This window comes from Mirounga angustirostris, unplaced genomic scaffold (genome assembly GCF_029215605.1).
Source record: "Mirounga angustirostris isolate CCGP_5_RB_7025 unplaced genomic scaffold, mMirAng1.0.hap1 SCAF_8, whole genome shotgun sequence".
NCBI lineage: Eukaryota > Metazoa > Chordata > Mammalia > Carnivora > Phocidae > Mirounga > Mirounga angustirostris.
The window spans coordinates 129635696-129655637 of NW_026991716.1; the positions used below are offsets into that span (position 1 = coordinate 129635696).

Sequence of the window (19942 nt, forward strand, 5' to 3'; positions counted from 1 at the left end):
ATGTGGGGAAATCCTCAAACGCAACTAAACTCTGGGACATCAGAGTGAGCTGTAGCTGTGGTTACTCCTTTGTCAACGATGTGATCTATCACTAAAGTTATTTATTCAGTGACACTGCTCCATACATTTAAAAGCGCTAAAGAGTACTTCAATCAAATGTAGAATATTTCTGCACTCCTCATTAGATATTTTAAATACCAAATATACATAGGATTCTCTACTTGATACTAGATCAGTCTTTGCTCCCCAGGACTCTCCCATGTGTACCTCCATGACCCATGTCTCTATGTCATTGTGCCCCATGGTTTGGTTTTGGCATCACCGACCTTCAGAACACACCCTTGCTCCACCCTCCTGGCATGCATGCTGAGCTCGGACTCCTAGCTATTGACAGATCAGGGTGGGGGTAATGAGAAGCATCATAGGTTGGTAGAAAGTGTGCATGCCCAATAATTGTTATAATTACTCAGTTGGTAAAGACAGTTCGCACCAGGAAAGCCAAGCCTAGGTTCTCCCTGCCACATACCCTTGGTAATGGTAGTGACCTTGTGATGCGGGGCTTTTTCTTTACTCCTGTCAAGCTCCTTTGAGAGGGAAGGAGGCTTTGCTTCCCAATGTCTGGGCCAGGGGGTAAGTGGACTCTAGGGCAGTCCTGTCCAATGGAATGAAAGGGTCTACATCTGTGCAGGAGCCACAGGCCACATGTGGCCCCTGGGCACTAAAATGTGGCTGATGTGACTGAGGAACTGAATTTTTAATTGTATTTCATTTAGTGAATTGTACTGAAAATACCACATGTGGTTGCCATATTGGACAGCCCAGATCTCGAGGGTTGGAGAAAATGGGCCAAATGTAGCATCTGAGGAAGAGCTGAGTGCATTCCTAATGAGAGTATTGCAGATGCCTCCCGCGTGGGTGGGACTCTGCGTTGCTGCACAAGTGAGGGCCCATTTGACCGAATTTGGCAGGGCATCAAAGCTGGATAATGTTTGCAGGGAAACGCATTGCTGTACTGTTCTGAGGAGAGCATTATTTACTTACTCTTTCATTTCCTTTAAGAATAGCAGACATTGGGCTTCCCTTAGCTGTGACTCCTTGAGCAGGTTCTATATCTTGCTTCCTGTGCTCGAGGACATTGAACCTTAACTTAAATATAGACTTTGTGTTCACACCTAATATTAATGCCAAACCCACACGACTGTTTTGGGGAAGGAGTGGAGAAACTGAGGAGGATTCTGTGTAGATCGTTAGCTAGAAACCTGTGGGCTTCTTTCTTTCACTTAGCTTTTCTTGGGTAGAATCAGCTAAAACTGGCTGTGGGTATTTTGGCCTTATATGGTAGTTTTTAAAGCTACACTGTGCTGTGGATGTAACCGAAATAATCTCTAACCACATTTACCAGAACATAACCCAGTGTGCGCTGGGCTCTGCTCGGAGGGGCTGGTGGCCATTGGTTCGGCATTCATTGGCCTGGGGAGGTTCCCTGTGGGCTCCGCCCACACTGGGGCTCCCCAGCTGTGGCCTGTGTTTGTGGGCTGCTGGCTGTTTCAGAATCCAGTGAGATTCTCTGTTGATGTTTCAGTTCCCACCTGTCCTTTCACTGTGGAAAGTCTAATAGACCCTTGAGAGCTGTACTACCATCTGTGGCTTCCTAAATGATTCCTTTCAGCCGGGATTTCACATACACACAAAAATAGGAAGTGGGGCACGGGCAGCTCAGAGTGACAGAGCGCCAGCATGGTGGGGGCAGGGGGGGAATGTGGTGGCGGACAGGGAGGCTGATAGCCATGGATGGAGGGAAGCAGCACGCACATCCAGTGTGCTCTTTCCCAGCGTCCTGACCACGGAGTGCAGCCTTGGGATCCTCCCAGCATCCTCAGCCTGGATAGAGGCCACATCTGTACCTACCTCCATTTCCAGCCCCTCTCCCCTTCTGGGAGGATGGGTGAGGGGTATGGTGGAAAGTTCCAAACTTCTATTCATGGTTTGGTCTTTCTTGTGACCAGCCCCCATCCAGGAGCCCACCAAGAGTCACCTCATTAGGACTCAAGATGTTCCTACCAGCCAGGAAATTCTAAGGGATTTAAGAGCTCTATGTCAGGAACTGAGATCAGACACTAAATGTTAGAACAAATGTTGGCACCCCCATTCATAAGGGTTTTAGGAGCTCTGTGCCAGGAACCAGGGGTCAAGACCAGTATATACATTCATCATTTCACAGCAGTGTATCATATTCCTTAGTTTCCTCCAAACGCTTGGGTCCTCTTTTGTATTGGAATAGAAAAAAAAAGAATGGTTGAGCACTATTAGTAAATGCATTTTACTAGAAAGGAGATACTCAGGAAGTGAGCCTTGCTCTTGAAGACCAGGTGATGCAGCCAGCACCAGGTGGCTAAGCCCAGATGTCCTTCATAAAGGTCTCTCTCTAGCTTCTGCAGAAAATCCCTGTGACAGGGAGGAACTGGGGAGGAGGTGACTCCTACTGGGAAGGTGACACGCAAAATTGTAGCACTTTCCTAAATGTGATTATATTTCAGTGTTCTCAGAATGGCGCAGATCAGACAATAGAAATAAGAGGTAGCAAAGACCTACTCTGGGGTGGAAGTACAGATTCCAAATTGGGGACGTCTTTCACCACATTCCAGCCGGACTTTCTTGCCCTCTGTTCTGGATTGGGTGTCTTTGGTTGCAGGAATATTACACTTCACTCACGTTGGCTGAAATAGGAATAGGGATTTACTTAAAGGTAGGTGGGCTTCAGAGGTGGTTTTGACTCAGTGACTCAGTGACTTGTCCAGGACGCTGAGTTCTTCTTTCTCCTTGCTCTGGCCACCATGAATCAGGATCACTCCCTTTGTAGTTGCAGGATGGCTGCCAGTAATTTATGGCTAAGAGCTTCCCCTTTCCACTTTCAGTTTAGAAGGAGCGAGCAGGGATGCTTCTTGTGGAAAGAGCATCTTTTCCCAGCACCCCCTCGGGTCTCCGTTGGATTTCCTGGGCTCTCTGGAGTCAGTAGTTGGAGCTGGGTGATCCTGACCCAAGCACCATGCCTCAGAAATCTGCGGAATCAGGTTCCCCCAGACCCAGAGCTGTGAAGGGAGATGCGGATCTGGAATAAAGATCAGGTAGCCACCAAGCAAAGGGTAGATGTTGGGTAAGAAGCTGCAACTCTCACTGCTCTTTCTGTAATCTGCTGAGTCCCATGCTAGCCTCATAATTGTAGTTTTCTACCAGAACGTAGGAAGTTGTCATCTTTGAAATACTGCTTTCTACTGCTTCGTGACTCTTAAATCTTCTTTGCTCCCTCTCCCCTCTCCCTTCCTTTTCCCCCTCTTCTTTCCTCTTACCCCCTCCCTCCTTTTCTTCCGTTTTCTTCTGGTTTCTCCTTTCTCCCCTCTTTCTCTCTTTCTCCTACTTCCTCCCCTTCTCCTCCTTTCCCTCCTGTACCTTTTGGTCTCTCCTCCCCCCCAGTTGTTGACCTCCACCCTTCATTAATGATCTAGTTATTTATTTAAGTTAACTAAATTGGTTTGGTGCAATGTAGTTGCTCACTAAATAGAATGCCTTTCTATTTGCTCCCCCCAGGAAGAAGAAATGCCAGAAGTAGAAATTGACATTGATGATCTTCTTGATGCAGACAGTGAAGAAGAGAGAGCTTTAAAGTTACGGGTAAGCAGCTTTCAAAATCTAGAACTTGCCAGTCTTGGATGCTTGAATTGGCTTGAGTCTCCCGAACCTGGCATACACTGATCCTGCCCTAGGGCGGTGTTAGCTCCAGGACTTGAGCAACGGCAGTTTGCTGAGAGGAAAGCACTGGGGTGCTAGGTATCCGTCCCCCTGCACTGCGTCTCTGATGGTAAAGCAGGCCTTGAATCTACCGGGTCAGTTCTCAAACCACCTACCAGGTATGCGCTTCCGTAGCTATCTCTTCTTGGAGAAAGAGCCGGTTCTGCTTCCAGAAATTCATTTGCCAGGAAAGGAAGCGATGCGCCACAGTTATGTGAGAGGAAGAGATGCTGAGCCAGACCCAGAGTACCCAAACCCAGGACTCTGGTCTCACGGTTGTGGATTATTGTCACCCATGGAATCAGTTTCTAGAGAAGATCGTTTACAATCTAATAAAAGACATATTATTAGAGTATGCTCACCTGGTAGCCTTCTAGTACACCAGTGGATGTTGAGCTGTCTCCTGTTTCCTCAGTCCAGAGCAAATCGACATTTATTTCCTTTCTCACAGGAGGTCAAATCTATCATTTTAAAATTTGCATTTGGGAGTTTCTAAAACCAATTAGCTTCTGACCTGTCATTGTTCTTAATGTTCACTGATGATTACTGTTAATGGCTGTTGGTCATCACCAATGGCAAGTCATCTCTAAGGGCAATTAAAGGGCACATTTTAATGTATTAATGTGTTCAATGTGTTAATGATTACTTGTGTCCCTCATGTGGTGAACAGTCTCAGCTTAATGATTATTTCTTGTTTGTAAATTTAGTTGGGACATGATAGCATCTAGTTACAAAAGTTAAAAAACAATAAAGCAGGCACCAGATCTGTACAAAATGTAATGACATATAAAAGGTTTTTTAAAATTGAGAACTTCAAAGGGGCTTTAGCTACTTAGGCCATCCGCTTTGGTTTCCAGGTGGGGACACTGAGGCCTGCAGAGGTGTGACAAGGTGGTTTGTGGTTGAATTGCAGCCAGGCCCCTGGCTTTCCATGTCAGGGGTGATTATTACCATTTCCCACAGGCTGTCTCAACTTAAGCATATGCAGTTTATTATTAAGCAGTTGGTAGGCCAAAGGGAAGGTGCACGTGTGTTCTGAATTCGTGCCTAGGAAGGTACAACTTTTGATATCTTCAAGATGACCCAACGGGTGCTGAAATAAAGTGCGATTCTAGATTGTTGATATGAAATCTGGATTTACCATGTGTAGAATAACACCATGAAGATAAAATGATTTTTAATTGATACTGAATTTTCAAATAATCAAACTTACCTTCTGTGTATTTCATTCTAGGAAGCTCTTGTAGACTGCTACAAACCAACAGAGGTAAAGAAATCGCTTTTCCTAAATGCCGTGTTTGAATTCATTTTTATTAAACCAATTTGTGTATTTTTAAAGCCAAACAAGAATACATGATTTGGTTAGTGATTATTATTCATAAGTGAAATGCATGCTTGACTACTATTAACTTCCTTAAATGAATGCCCAAGCATACCTGGTTCAGGAAGACTTAAAACTAATGGAATTGGGTGTGTTGCTTGTCTTTTTTTTTTTTAGTTCTTTATTTAAATTCAATTTAGTTAACATATACTGTATTACTAGTTTCAGGGGTAGAATTTAGTGATTCATCAGTTGCATATGACACCCATTACATCAAGTGCCCTCCTTAATGACCATCACCCAATTATCCCTAAAAGCCAAATTCAAAGGTAATTGTGAGAGGGTTTGGAATCATTTTAGTAAAAGTGTTAGATTTATAACTGGAGAATACATTCTTTTAGTATATAGATACGCATTTTTAAGAAGCTTAAAGTGAAATCTGTCATTCAGAAGAATTGTCTTTATTGGAAGAAGAAATTTTATGCTTTGTTTGTGTATTTATCATCAAGTGGATAAATATTAGTATAAAAAACAGTGGGTATTAGTTTGATTAGACCAAAGCATTTAAGGTATATTCCAAAGAGTGAAAGCATGGTGTAGAAATTAAGGATTTGATCAGTCATGAAAAGATTGGTAAAGGAAGTCCTTTTCATTTGTTCCTGTGATAAATCAGAGAAATTAGAAGATCCATCAGATGTTTTTTGCAACATCAAAGCAATGGTGGTAGGACTTCTGATTTTTTGAAGTGATATAATTACAAAGTGAGAGGAAAGCATACTTCCACAAGAGTGTGTAAGATTAAAATGACTAGGGTGTTTTGTGATCATTTGGCTTGAGACCAATTACTTATTTGAGCCTTATTCTTATAGTCTCCAGTGTTCCTTTATGCTGATTGTGTCTTGCAGTCATAGAGATTTTTAATTCTAATTTTAAAATTATAAGGTTATTAAATATATTTTTTAATTAATGTAGTATATACTCATAGTTTTGAAAGCCAAAAATACAACTAGGCTTATAAAGGAAAAGTAACATTGCCTTTCCTATTCTTCAGTCCCTCTTCCTAAAGGTATATATTTTATATTTATATTTTATATTCAAGTGGTTTTATACATCAATACTTTTGGCTGTTTTCCTACTATTTACTCTTGTATTCCTAAATATGCAATTGCTATTTATTTTTTTCATTTATTGGCTTAAAGGGAAATATGATAGCTCTCTCACTCTCCACATAATTCATTTCCCTCCATCCCCTTAATAAAGTTATTGACCAGAATTTTGTTGAATCAATGGTCAAGGTTTATAGTATTATTATTTAAACAGGTATTTTTCACTGCTAAGCCAAACAGTGAAATAAATATGACCATGTCTCCTTTTCTGTATAGCTTTGTTTTTCCTGGAATTGATAGTTTCTTGTCTTTTATTTTTGTCTAGTACCTATTGCTATTTTTTGTTGAACTCTCCAATATCTTTGTTAAACATGTAGTATCTTTTCTGTATATTCATACCTGTCATTACTATGCCCCCACCCCAGACTTTCCTCCTGGTGCCCCTATGCAACAATCTGGAGAAGTTATTCTCTGGGTCTATTGAGTAGCTACTGTAATAAGATTTTTGTTCACTGTTGTCCGGTTAGATACTTTGTTTCTTAAGTCCCAATCTTCCTCATTTTTGCGGGAGTACATCCTCCAGTAGCTTTTGGGGAAAAGATGCATAGAAGGTAAATGTTTTGAATCTTTTTATGAATGAAAATGTATCTTGATTAATAGTTTTGATGATATAGAATTCTGGGATAAAATTTATTATTAAAACTCAATTTTAAGGCATTATCCTATTTTGTCATTTCTCATATTAAAAAGTCTGATGCCACTTCCATTCTCAGAGCTTTGTATGTGACCTATTTTTCCCCCCTCAATTAACTTTAGGATTATCGCCACACTTTGAAATTTTACAGTGATATGCCTCAGTGTGGGTCCTTTTTTTATCATGTGCTGGGTACTTTGCAAACTCTTTTAGTCTGAAGATATATGTCTTTCAATTCTTAAAAAAATATTATTTATTTATTATGATTTTTTATCAGTTTCTTCCTCAGTATTCTATAATATTGGCTCTCCTGTTACTTAGATGTTACATCTTTTAGATGGAGCCTCTGATTTCTTATCTTTTTCCTTTTGTTGTCCCTCTCCTTGATATTTTGTTCTGCTTACTGAAAGATTTCTGACTTTATTTTCTAGCCCGTTTATTGATATTTTAAAATTTCATCTGTTTTTTTTTTTAATAGTTAAGAGCACCTTCTTGTTCTCTGTTCACTATTTTGCTTTACTATTTCTTCTTGTTTCATGGACACATTTTATAATTTTTTTTCTCTTTGAGGATATTAATCAAATGTTTAATTTCTGTTTTTATTTTTAAGATTTTTCTGCTCTCTGCATTGTCTCTGTTTTCTCTGAATCTCACTTTTTTTCTTTCTGTTTTCATCTGTCTTTGCTGATTTTTTGGCAGTGTGTCCATGAGTGTTAGGAGCCAGTAAACTGATTGAATCTGTGTAACGTGAACACATCTTGTCTATTGGTGGGTCTCACCATGGATGACCAGGTTGCAAATCAAATTTTTTTTTTAGTGGGGTGTGTGTGTGTGTGTGTGTGTGTGTGTGTGTGTGTGTAGGAAGTGGTCCCCACTCAAAATGTTGCTATTTGGACATCTTTTTACGAAAAGATTTGGGTTTTGTTTTTGTAAGAGTTTGACTATCTAAACTCCTTGAGGAGTTAATAGTTTGATTAGAGGCTTTCTGGAAACAAGGACAGGATGGAGGCAAGAGACCTCACCATTAGGTTTTTTGGGAAAAGAACCTATTTATAGTTATCTGGGGGAATTAATATAAGAGTTAAATTAATTAGGGGTGCCTGGGTGGCTCAGTTGGTTAAACATCTGCCTTTAGCTCAGGTCATGATCTCAGGGTCCTGGGATCGAGCCCTGTGTTGGGCTCTCTGCTAGGCGGGGAGTTTGCTTCTCCCTCTCCCTCTGTGCTCTCCCCCTCTCTCTCAAATAAATATATAAAATATTTTCAAAAAAGAGTTAAATTAGTTAGATATTTAGAGACTTATATTGTTGTGAAAGGTTAAACAAGAATAGTAAAATAGTCAAAAAAGGTGATAGATTGTATCACTGAATTCACATGTGATGTGGGGGTAGGAGGGTTGCTGCTGAGAGTAGATCCAGACGGGTAGGTGTAGACATGCCATTTACTCACTTAATCATTCCCTTCTTCTTCGCTTCTCCTCCTAGTGGGACAGTTCATGTTCTGGTATTTAGGTAAGAAAGGTTCGACTTTCATGAGCCCTATTCTCTTCCAGTTGTTTCAGTATCTAGGAAGCAAAACATTCATACTTGTTAACAGCCATGCAGTTGAATGAAAATGGTGAGTCTTGCTTCCCCCAGAACAAAAGTATTCCTCATCTGGTTTTTATAAGGAGTTTTAAAAGATGAAAGATGTAATATTTGAATACTCTTTGGAGTTCCAAAGGAAGAAAGAAGGAAAGGTGTTTACATGTGAACATCTCTGTGTTCTTTAGCTCATGGTTTCTAGAAATGGAAATGGTGAAAAATGCTAAGGAATTTCAGTCAAGTTCAATCATCCATTAAAGGGGTCATTTCAGAAAAGGTTGGCAGTGGGTTATGATGATAAAAATCATAGCTTATTATTTTCCCAAAGCTCTAGAGTTCGCATCACTGTAACAAGCACTATCTTATTTAATCCTCACAATCATGACTTGAAGAAGAAAGTTAGGTTATCTTGTCTATGATCTCACAGCAGTAAGCAAAGGGAGGAAGGACTCAACCGCAAGTTTCAGAACATCTCATCTTGTGCTCATTCTTTCCCCCTGCCTGGCTTCCTAAGCTACTTGACTTAGAAAGACATTTAGGACATTAAAGGACTTTGTCCTATCTCAAATAAGTGCCTACCAATTAACAATGTTCTTTTTAGAGTAGTCCTCTCTGAAGGTGCTATTTTTTGATCAAAGGATTTTGCATACAATTTTATGTCACTTTGAAGTTACAAATGTAAAGAAGACGTCTTTGCTGAATCAGGGACATTTATTTATAGTCTTGCTGAGGTGGGGGTGGGTGATGGGAAGAGTGGACTTTAAGACAAGAGTCTTTTTTAAAAAAATTTATTTATTTATTTGAGAGAGAGAAAGAGAGAGTGCACATGCGAGTGGGGAAGGGGGAGAGGGAGAAAAATCCTCAAGCAGACTCCCTGATGAGCATGGAACCCCACCCAGGGCTTGATCCCAGGACCTTGAGATCATGACATGAGTCAAAATCAAGAGTCAGATGCTCAACTGACTGAGCCACCCAGGCACCGTCTAAGACAAGAGTTTTATGTGAGCACCAGCACTACGTATGTGTGACTTTCAGCGATTTTCTCAACCTCTCTGCGCCTCCATTTCCTCCTCTATAAAATGGAGGTAATAACCACCTCTCCGGGTTTTAGTAACAATTGTTTGCACTGATAATTTTAGAGATAGTAATAACAATAATAATAGCTAAATAATTACTAAGCACATGTCAGGGACCGATCTAAGTATATCACATATATTAACTTATTTCTTCTTCACAAAAAAACTGTGAGGTTGACACTATTGTTATCAGGAATTTGAGACATTGAAGGGCTATGTCATTTGTCTAAGGTGATATAATTAATAATTGGACAAGTCAGGATATGCACAAAAGCACATAGCATAAAGCTTGACACATGCTAGTCGAATCTGGTTCTATATAAGGTAGTACTTCTCCATTCCATATTAAATATGCAAAATGCCCCAGTTTGCCAATGATGATATTCTTGAATTATTCAATTTGAAGAGTGCACTTTAAAGAACTTGCTAATTTCACAGAAGTGAATGTTTTTTTGTGTTGTCAGATGATTTGGGTCCATGTGGGACCCTGGCTAATCAGAAAAGAACTTGTATTTTCTCATTTTGATTCAGATTCCTAGCTGTGGACTCCTGATGCGCAAATCTTTTCTGACTTGGACCTTTCAAAACATAGCAGTATAATTGTGGTCACCACACTAATGTATTTGTGGTTGATTAGTAAGAATGGTGTTTTAATTTTTTCCCCTTGAGTAAATGACATTTCTGATGTAGCTGATATTAAAATAGAGCTGATTTAAATGTAGAAAAATAATGTTTCTATATAATGCAAGAAGAAAAGGAGTAATTTAATTTTGGCTAATATTTGGATTTGAATGATCAGGAGTGGCAGCCTGGTGGACATTACAGAAATCTGAGATGAGGTGTTGGAGCTAGCTAGCCAGGCTAGGGAGAAGCTTCTTTTCCTATTTCTCATTATTACTTTGCATGGTTTTCAAATCTTAGAGTCACATAGGAGCACTGCCATTGTACTGATATGGTGGACAGAAAATGCATTTAATGTGGGCTTGAGGGCATCTGTCTTACCATCTGTTAGGGGAGTTGTCAGTCTGGTCAATGGACTCATAGAAATCACTTTTTATAGTTGATGATGGCTGTGCCATTGTTCTCTGATAAACATCATATTTTTTTCCTGTGCATTTAGCAATCAGAGCCTGTAGGTTGATATGCATCAGGGTTTTATGCAGGATGACTAAATCTGTGAGTAGGTGGTGAGAGGCATTTCTGGATCCCAGTAATGTGTCGGGTCACAGAAATGTCACCGACACACAATGGTGCAGGAAATGGATGTCTGATCGTGGTTTGCAATAGAAATTGACCAGTGGTTTTGGAAAGGCAGGATTGCTCTGTTCTCCCCGTGATGATGGTAGGAAGGCAGGATCTCCTTCTTTCGCCATGCTGTCATGGTGACTGCATCTCACTTTTCTGACCGACTTTTGTGGGGGCCATTGTTAACTCATCCTGCTCACATCAGTCTCGCTCCATTTAGCATTTTAACCTGTCCTGCAAAATATTGTTCAGCTATGTATACATGGAAGTAATGGTAGTGCTCAGAGCTCCTGTTCTGAGCTGATTGCAGTGGAGAGAAAAGATAGACTGGGTATTTATAACACGGAAAGCCTGCGTGTGTGACTAGAGGAGACATGGCTTGGCATTTTGCTCTCTTCTCTCTATTCATTTGCTCAACAAATGTTTATTGAACATCTTTGTGCCTATAACGAATCTAGGGACTTAGATAAAGCAGTGAACCCGGGCGTCCATTGAAAAAACAGTCTTTCCTAAGTTCACAATTAACTATGGTGAGAATTAAGTGCTCAAAGGTTATTAAAATAGGAATAAAAGGACAGAAATGCCAGGGTGTCTGCTTATCCCATGGTTTTCCAAGTTAGTTACCAAATTGCCTAATTGGAATGTGATTTGAGTGGATCCATGGTTGCTAGGGAAAGACAAGGAAGTAGCCATTTCACTCCGTTTAAATGGCTCAGAGTGACTCCATGCAGAGGAACCTTTTTTCTTCTCGGGTCTCATGGGGTTTCCTCAAAAAAGACTGCAATGTGGGGCTGGGATGAGAAAGAGAGCTTGAATGCTGGATTAATGAGTTGAAATACACTCGTTGGAATCTGTCACCTTCAGAACAAGGTTTCGGAAGAGTCAGAGCATTGGGAGCTTCCAAAGAAAGCCTGCAATCAATGAAAATGACATTCTAGTGGCTGTAGCTGCTGGCTAGGAAAACCTTATTATGTTTTAGCGTAATTAGGCAGGTAAGTAATGAAGGACTGGGATTTATTAACCAGAAACAAGAGTAACTTTACCAAGTAGCAAAAGGATTTTGGTCCCCGTACGCCAATTGCTCACACACTTTCCTTAGGGCTCTTTAGGCACCAGGCCTCCTCTGCCCAGGGACAAAGAGCCAGGAGGGGCTTGAGCTAGCATTTGGACCCATATTTGAGTCCGCATCTCTGCTCTGTCTACCTCTCACTGCCTTTCTCTGAATTCTTACTAGGTCAGCACGAGCACCCGTTTGGAATATTTATAAATCTGGTTAAGATTGTCTTCCTTGAGGAAATCAACCCAGAAGGGTTAGGTAAGCTTGCCAAAGACATGCAGTCATAGAGCAAAACTCTGCATTTCTCTTTTGGTCTTTATTCGGCACACTTTGCAGAGTTAGGGAACAGTCCACAGGCCCATCCTCATTTCCAACACCAATTGTAAGCTTAGGGGTCACCAAGACCATACTCATTTGATAATTTGCTAGAAGGACCCACGGCACTCACTGAGCATTTCTATATCCATAATTTCATTTTATTACAGTCAAAGGCTACAGATGAAAATCAGCCAAGGGAAGGATACATGGGACAGAATCCAGGAAAGTTCCAAACACAGAGCCTCCAGCTGTCCTGTCTTGATGGAGTCCTGGACAGTGTTGATTCTCTCAGCTATGATGGACGACGCTGTATACAGAGTCTTGCCAACCAGGGAACCTCACCTGAGCCTCGATGCCCAGAGTTTTTACTGGGACTAGGTCACATGGACATGGTTGACTGCCCAAGTGGCTGACTTCAGTTGCTAGTCCCTCGGTATATTGAGCTGATATCACATGACCCAAAGCCCCCCAATTAAATCACACCATTAGACTCTCTAGGGTGGCCCAAGGCCCCCCGGGTAAACAAAGATACTTTAATCAGGCAAGACATTCCAAGGGCTTAGAGCTCGCCTCCCAGGAACTGAGGGCAAAGACTAGACCTCTTTTGGGGCAAGGTGAAATTCTTTACTACACTCTTAGAAGCAGGACCACCACGAGAAGAGTGATAACGATGACAATAACCATGACATAAGGAAAGAAGAGGTAGATGCCATTATGGGAAGAGCCACACAGGTCTGGCTTTGGATGCTTTTCCCCCCCAGTAATTAATGATGGTTATTTTTTAAAAACACATGATAGAGGAGGTACAGGCTTTAAAGGACAGTGGACCTTTAAGTGGCTGGCATTTTTGAATGATTGATTGTGATTTTATGGCCTTTTCTTCTTTCATTAAATTCAGAATGAATGATCATGTTTTAAAAGCTGATCAACCCTAATTATAAACAGTTCCACATTCTCTTCTTGGGTTTCGACTTAATCCGACAGAAGAACGAACGCGATTTAAAGGCGATTTGACACATGACTTTTGGATTTCTAGATCTTTAGCAAAGGGAGACATAATCAAAAACAAATCTCACAGCTTGTAAATTCAGTAAGATTTCATTTCAACAAGATTTAGGTATTTGTAGCAAATAATATTCTCCCTCATTGATAATGGGGCCCTTGATAAAATTATTTTAGTTTTTCGTAGTGATTATAAAGTTAGAGATCATAATTTTGCTGGATTTACTCCACTGATCATTTATTGTGGTGGGTTTGTTTGTGTGGGTTTTATTTTACATTGTCCGAATAGCAAGTGTGTGGGTTCTGAGAAGCCAATTATTAGTAAGTGAAGGAAGAATTGAATGCTGGTGAGGTTGAATATGGGGAGGGCAGGTGAACGGTTCTGCTGCATACAAATAAAGGTTAGGATCTGGGTACAAAATAATTAGTCTAAGAGCAGTGGTCTCTAAAATAGATTAATGGGACTGCTTTCACCAGCACAACAAATCAATCTCTAAAGGCAAATAGTCAAGAAAATAAATGGACAAAACAGTGTCAAGTGGCTTTAAGTTAAAGGAAGGAAAGAAGAAAACAACCAGGCTGCAGTTAAGAAGACCTTCCGGAATTTCTGTTGGCAGCAGGGATTATAATGACGGCAGGCACAAACCCTCACCCGTAACAGATTCATAAACCTCTTTTCAGATAATGAAAAATAGGATCCGTTCTGGCGTGCACTGTAAGCAAATGAACCTCCCTAAAGATAAACAACACTCCCCCCACGCTCCAAAAAAGAGGGGGAAAATTAAATATTCATTGGTGAGTGATATTGGTGTTTGTGGTGCTGAGATGCCGAGGATGGCAGGGAGCAAATTCTGGCTGGGGGGCACCGGGCCGGAGACACTCCAGAGCTGTTTGTCAGTGCTGACTCACTGCCTGCCTACTTGGCCTTCCGTGTGACCTGGATATGCAAACTGAACAAAATTTACAGTGTGATTTTTAAATGCTTAGCTGGTTCTTCGGGCGAGCACATTTTGCCATTTGGAACGGTTCTCAGGTTTGCCATGCTTTTAAAAGAGGCAAGTACTACCCTTCCATCACCCTTGCCTATTTAACTTCAGCGGATTTGGAAATTCTTCTTTCCCTCCCCCTGATCACGCTTTGCCTGATCCCCACGTCTTCTGATGCATGTCAGGCTTTTGGGAAGTGTCAGGTAGCTCTGTAAAAGTTGTGTCGGTTGACTTGGTTTTGCTGTCATTGGGCAGTGAGACTCAGCACCTGGAGCAGATGGCCCCTGTGAATATGCATTTTAAGGAAGTGACTGGTACATTGACTGGGGTGACAAAGAGGGCACAGTACATGGGGGAGTCACTGAGCCACGTGGATCCCAGCCTTCAGAATCTTCACCTGCTGTCTCTCTCTTCACTTCACCCTGGACTCTGCATCAGGGGTGGATGATATTTTTTGGAAAAGCAGGTTGAGCATTCAGAGTTCCGCTGGACACCCTTTATGGGAGCTCGCATGATCTACCCAATTATTGTGATTGGCGACACCACGCATTGAGCAACAGTTTTAAGCATATCCTTCAAAAAGTCCTTTTGTGGGGAACTACTTCTAATTAAAGGGCTACCACATAATATCCATTTGTCTTTTTAAATGACTCTAAATGCTTGAAAGAATCATGTAAGTGTGATTTAATTATGCACAAAGCAGTGATTTGCAAGATACTGTGGTTTCTCCTTTTCCTGCTTTCCAGTGGAGCCATCTTTGTTAAAGCATCACAGTACATCAATGAATGTAACAGATGAATCACTTTGAGTGACAAGGGGAAGGTCCCAGACGCCTGGCCGTGGTGATAATTACAGAATGAGTGTCCATCTGCTGCCTCTGGCCCTGGCCGGGGCAGGCAGAAGGGGGTGGAAGCTGAAAGCCACAGGGCCCAGGAGGGATGGGGGGATGAGAGCTTAGAGCAGAACGTGCCGCTGGGACGCCATGCCCCATGACAGTGCCACACGGCAGAAACTCCAGAGCGAGGACGGACCTTCTGTTTTCACGGCTGCTGCCAGATCCCTTCAGAAACATGGTTTGGCTTTTCTCAGAAGTCCCATAAATCAGGTGGCTGCGTGTTATATAGAGTCAGGTTTATGAGGTCACTGGAACTGTTTCTTTTCTTTCTGTTGTTTCTTTGAGCTCTTTGTACATGTGTGCATGTGTGTGTGTGTACCCGTGTGTGCACACAAGCATCCTAGGCTCCACTCTTCCCCAAATGCTTCTCATCTTGCGTAACTCCCCCAGGTTGGCTAGTTTTCCAGTGCTTAAACAAGAACCAACGAGAACCTTTAGAACCTTTCTCCATAGTAGCTGGGGCCAATAGATACTTTGTACAATCCCCCCAACACACACACACACACACAGAATTAGTACACAGATTCTAGAGTCTCCTCTCTCTACTCCTTCACTTAACTGCCACAGTTGTGTGATTTAATTAGTCCACACATGTATTCCTTTACTTGGTAAACCTTTGCCGAGCACCTCTTGTGTATTACACACCATGCTAGGAAAAGAGGAATGGGGCTCTTCCAGCTAAGCTGGAGTGACAGATATGCACGTGGATTATCTTACATGCTTTATAGCTATGTAAGTAATGTTTTGCAGATTTTCTTCAGCTTGCTTGTATTGCCCAATATTAGATTTCTGAGATTTGCTCATGCTGATATAGGAGGCTCTAGTTAATTCATTTTCATTGCTGTATAGCATTCTGATATATTAATGTACTTATCCATTCTTCTGCTGACATTCATTTAGGCTGTGTCCATTTTTTTGTTATTATGAATAATGATGTGATAAAAACTCCTGATCTGCTGACTCATGTACAAAATCTCTCCAAGGAATATACTGAGAAATGAAATTGCTCTTAAATGTTGGCACGAGTTTGCATGCCCACCAGCAGGATTTGAGAATTCTCTTTTAACCTCATCATTCTCATACATGGTATTTCCAAATGGTAAATTTTTTGCCAATCTGATGAGATCTCACTGTTTTAACATACCTTTTCCTGACTGCTTGCTAGTAAGATTGAACACGTTTTTTTCTCCATGTGCTTATTGGTTGTTCATGTTTCCTTCTTTGGGGATTTCCATTTCAAATCCTTTGTCTACTTTCAACTTGTTTGTGTTTTTCTTATTGATTTTTAAGAGTTGTTTATATATTGTGGATGACAATCCTTTGACCTTTATGTAGGTTGCAAATATATTTCACAAACCGTGGAGCTTATTTTGCTTGTGTTCTCTTTTGTGTACAGAAGTTTTACATTTTAATTGAAATCAGTTTTATCCGTGACATCCTTTATGGCTTATGCTTTTAAAAGATGTGTGCCTAAGAAAGATTGAACTACTCCAGTGTCTTAAAGACAGTCTACTTGGGGCGTCTGGGTGGCTCAGTTGGTTGAGTGTCTGACTCTTGATTTCGGCTCTGGTCATGATCTCAGGGTCGGGCTCTGTGCTGGGCCTGGAGCCTGCTTAAGATTCTCTCTCTCCCTCTCCTTCTGCCCCTCCCCCCACAGCTTGAAATCTCTTTTTTAAAAAAAGATAATCTTCTTATATATTGTTCTAAAACTTTTCACTTTTATTTTTTATGCTCAGATATTTAAACCATCTTGAACTTATTTTTGTGTATGGTGTGAAATAAAGATCTAATTTTACATTTGCTGTATTGTTCCAGTACCATTTATTATGCAATCAGTCCATCCTTAGCTGCACTGATAACTAATCATCTTGTGTTATATATCCAATTTTCCTAATATGCAGAGCTGGCTGTTTGTCTATCACTGCACACTGTCACAGGGATTTGATTTATTTTATTTTATTTTAAATATTTTATTTATTTATTAGAGAGAGAGAAAGAGTATGAGCGGGGGTGGAGGGTGGAGGGACAGAGGGAGAAGCAGGCTCCCCACTGAGCAGGGAGCCTGACGCAGGGCTCCATCCCAGGACCAACCTGAGCTGATGCTTAACCAGCTGAGCCACCCAGGTGCCCCTAGCCAGGGATTTATAATCGGATCTTAGCCAGGGCCAGGTGAACCCACGATTTTCTTATTTGAAGTATCTTCACTATTCTTCAATATTTATATTTTGATTGGAACTGCATTAAACTTATAGATTAATTTGGAGGTAAATGAGATCTATATGATGGTTTGTTCAGGACACAGTAATAAAAACTGTGAATTCCTCAGGGTGAGGGACAGGTTTGAAGAAGGGATTGGTAACAGTGAGTTTGGTTTTGGTCATTTTGAGACTGATGTGCCCATGGAACATCCCTGTGGAGATCTCTGCGAGCCACAGGAAATGCAAGCCTGGATCTCAAGGGAGAAGACAGAGAGGAGGCCTGAGAGTATGAGGAAAATGGCTGACTGAGAGACAATGCCTTGAGGAGGCTGGAAAACAAGCTTTGGAGAATGCCCACATTCCATCAGCAGGTCAGGGGGCAGAAGTAAGTGGCCAACAAAGGGGAATGAGGGGAGAAAGTCAGAAACTTACAAAGAGAATGTAGAGGAGAGTGGGCAAGCTCTGAAAAGAAAGAAAGGAAGGAAGGAAGAAGGAAGAAAGAAAGGAAGAAAGAGAAAGAAAGAAAAGGAAGAAGGAAGGAAGGAAGGAAGGGGGGAGGGGAGGAGAAGGAAGGAGAAGGAAGGAAAAGAAAAGAAAAGAAGAAAGTAATATCTTATCACTATACACACCCACTAGAATGGCTAACACCAAAAAGACTGACACCACCAAGTGTTAGCAAGGATGTGGACCAGCTAGAACTCTCATATCCTGCTGGTAGGAGTGCAAAATGGTACAACCACTTTAGAAAACTGTTTGGGGCTTTCATAAAAAATTAAACATACAATATACAACTCTGCCATGGCCCTGCTAGATATTTACCCAAAGGAAAGAAAAAATATGACCACACAAATACTTGCACATGTATCTTCATAGTAGCTTTAGTCACCATGGTCAAACACTTGAAACAACCCAAATGCCCATCGGCAGGTGAATGGATAAACATGTTGTGATACATCCTTACAATGGAATACTAGTCAGCAATATAAAAGACCAAACGACTGATACAACAATATTGGTGAATCTCAGAAACATTAAGCGGAGTGAAATAAGCCAGGCAAAAAGAGTACATGATGAATAATTCCAGTTACATAAAATGCAACCTGTAGTGACAGAAAACTGGGCTCAGACAGAGGGAGAATGAGCTATAAAGGGAGATGAGAATTTTGGGGAGCAATGGAAATGATCTGACTTTTAAATAGAAGCGATTTTGTGTTACTGCAATTTATAAGAAATAATATATTTGGTCATTCAGATTACCGAAATATATTTCTCTGATGCATTTACTTCTCATTCACAGTTCCTGACTCACAGTTCCCCAAACCCACAGTATTTCCTGAGCCATAAGAGCAACGGGAACATCTTCTGTTATAATATTTGGGCTCTTGTCCTCAGTTTCTGAAAAGCTTCGGAGCCATAAAGGTGAAATGGGTGACTTGTTATTTGTAACAAGGCCCTTTCTACCACAACCGGGTTTATGTTAATGAAGTGATTTTTGCAAATCACCTAAGGATGGAGGCTGGTGGCCAGGGGAGCCAACCATAACTATAAGGCTCAAACTTTCAGTTTCACCCCCTGATTTCCAGAGATGGAAGAGGGGCTAGAGCTCAAACCGATGGCCAGTGAGTTCATCAATCATGCCTAGTAATGAAGCCTCTGTGAAAACTTTAAAAGGATGGTTAAGAGAGCTTCCCTGTTGGGGAACCAGAATGCATCCATGTACTACTGTGCTGGGCTCCAAGCTCCATGAGAACAGAAGTTCTTTTGCTCAGGACCTTACCCTATGTGTTTCTTATCTGGCTATTGATTCATATCCTTTAATATCCTTTGTAATATATTGGTAATCTAGTGAGTAAATGGGTTTTCCTGAGTTCTGTGAGCAGTTCTAGCAAATTAAATCCAAGGAGGGGGTTGTGGGAACCTCCAAGTTCTAGGCAGTCTGTCCGAAGCACAGGTAACAACCTAGACTTGGGATTGGCGTCTGAGATGGAGGGCTGTCTAGTGGGACTGAAACCTTTACCTGTGGACTCTGATGCTCTCACCAGGTAGATAGTGTCGGAAGTGAGTTGAATTCTTGGACAGTTGATAACTGAAAGCAAGCAAGTAAGCAGGAAAGAAAACAAAGGAAGGAAGGGAGGAAGGAAGAGGGGGAGAGAGAAAGTTGTCCTTAGCAGTGTCAGATGACGAGAGCTTAGCAGGGGCAGGAGCTGTGGGGGGCCCTGAGGAGTCAGAGCTGACTGGGCAGAATCCGGGTCTCAGTGGGCAGAAAGTCAACACTCCGGCTTCCCTGTCTTCTTCCTTTTCTCCTTCTCTCTTTCTCTCTTTTTGCTCCATCCTCTTCCTCTTTCTTCTTTTCTAATTTATAAGTTAGCTAGAGTAGAAGGCAGCAACTTAGGGCTTCTGAGGTATTTATTCATTGGGAAGAGGCTTTGAGCAGAATGGAGGGAAGGTTTGTGCTCTGGAGAAAGATTTCCAGAGCTTACCTGTAAAACACAGTCCTTTACATATCTGGTCAGCCCTTCCCCATAGGTAAACATTAAAGGATTGCTGTGTTTATCATACATATTTCAAGTCATTTTAGTTTGGTTTGGAATTAGACCAAAATTACCCATCTTGGGTGCTTAATAAAAAAGATGTCCTCCCCTGGGCATCATGGCACAGAGAGAGGGAATTGTACCAT

General features: G+C 41.3%; 1 protein-coding gene across 2 annotated transcripts in view; it reads left to right on the forward strand.

Annotated features, from left to right (window-relative positions):
• The window catches only part of PPP1R14C (protein phosphatase 1 regulatory inhibitor subunit 14C), an 81937-nt gene that overhangs the window by 52009 nt on the left and 9986 nt on the right, over positions 1-19942 (forward strand). The window contains exons 2-4 of one of the 2 annotated variants that reach the window (XR_010413804.1): positions 2916-3125; positions 3586-3669; positions 5021-5054. Coding sequence is in view for 1 of the 2 variants with exons in the window: in XM_045865741.3 (XP_045721697.1) it covers positions 3586-3669; positions 5021-5053 (117 nt within the window). In the remaining variant the exon portion in view is untranslated. Of the gene's footprint in view, positions 1-2915; positions 3126-3585; positions 3670-5020; positions 5055-19942 lie in introns of those variants that run through there. The other variant, XM_045865741.3, reaches the window with a different exon arrangement.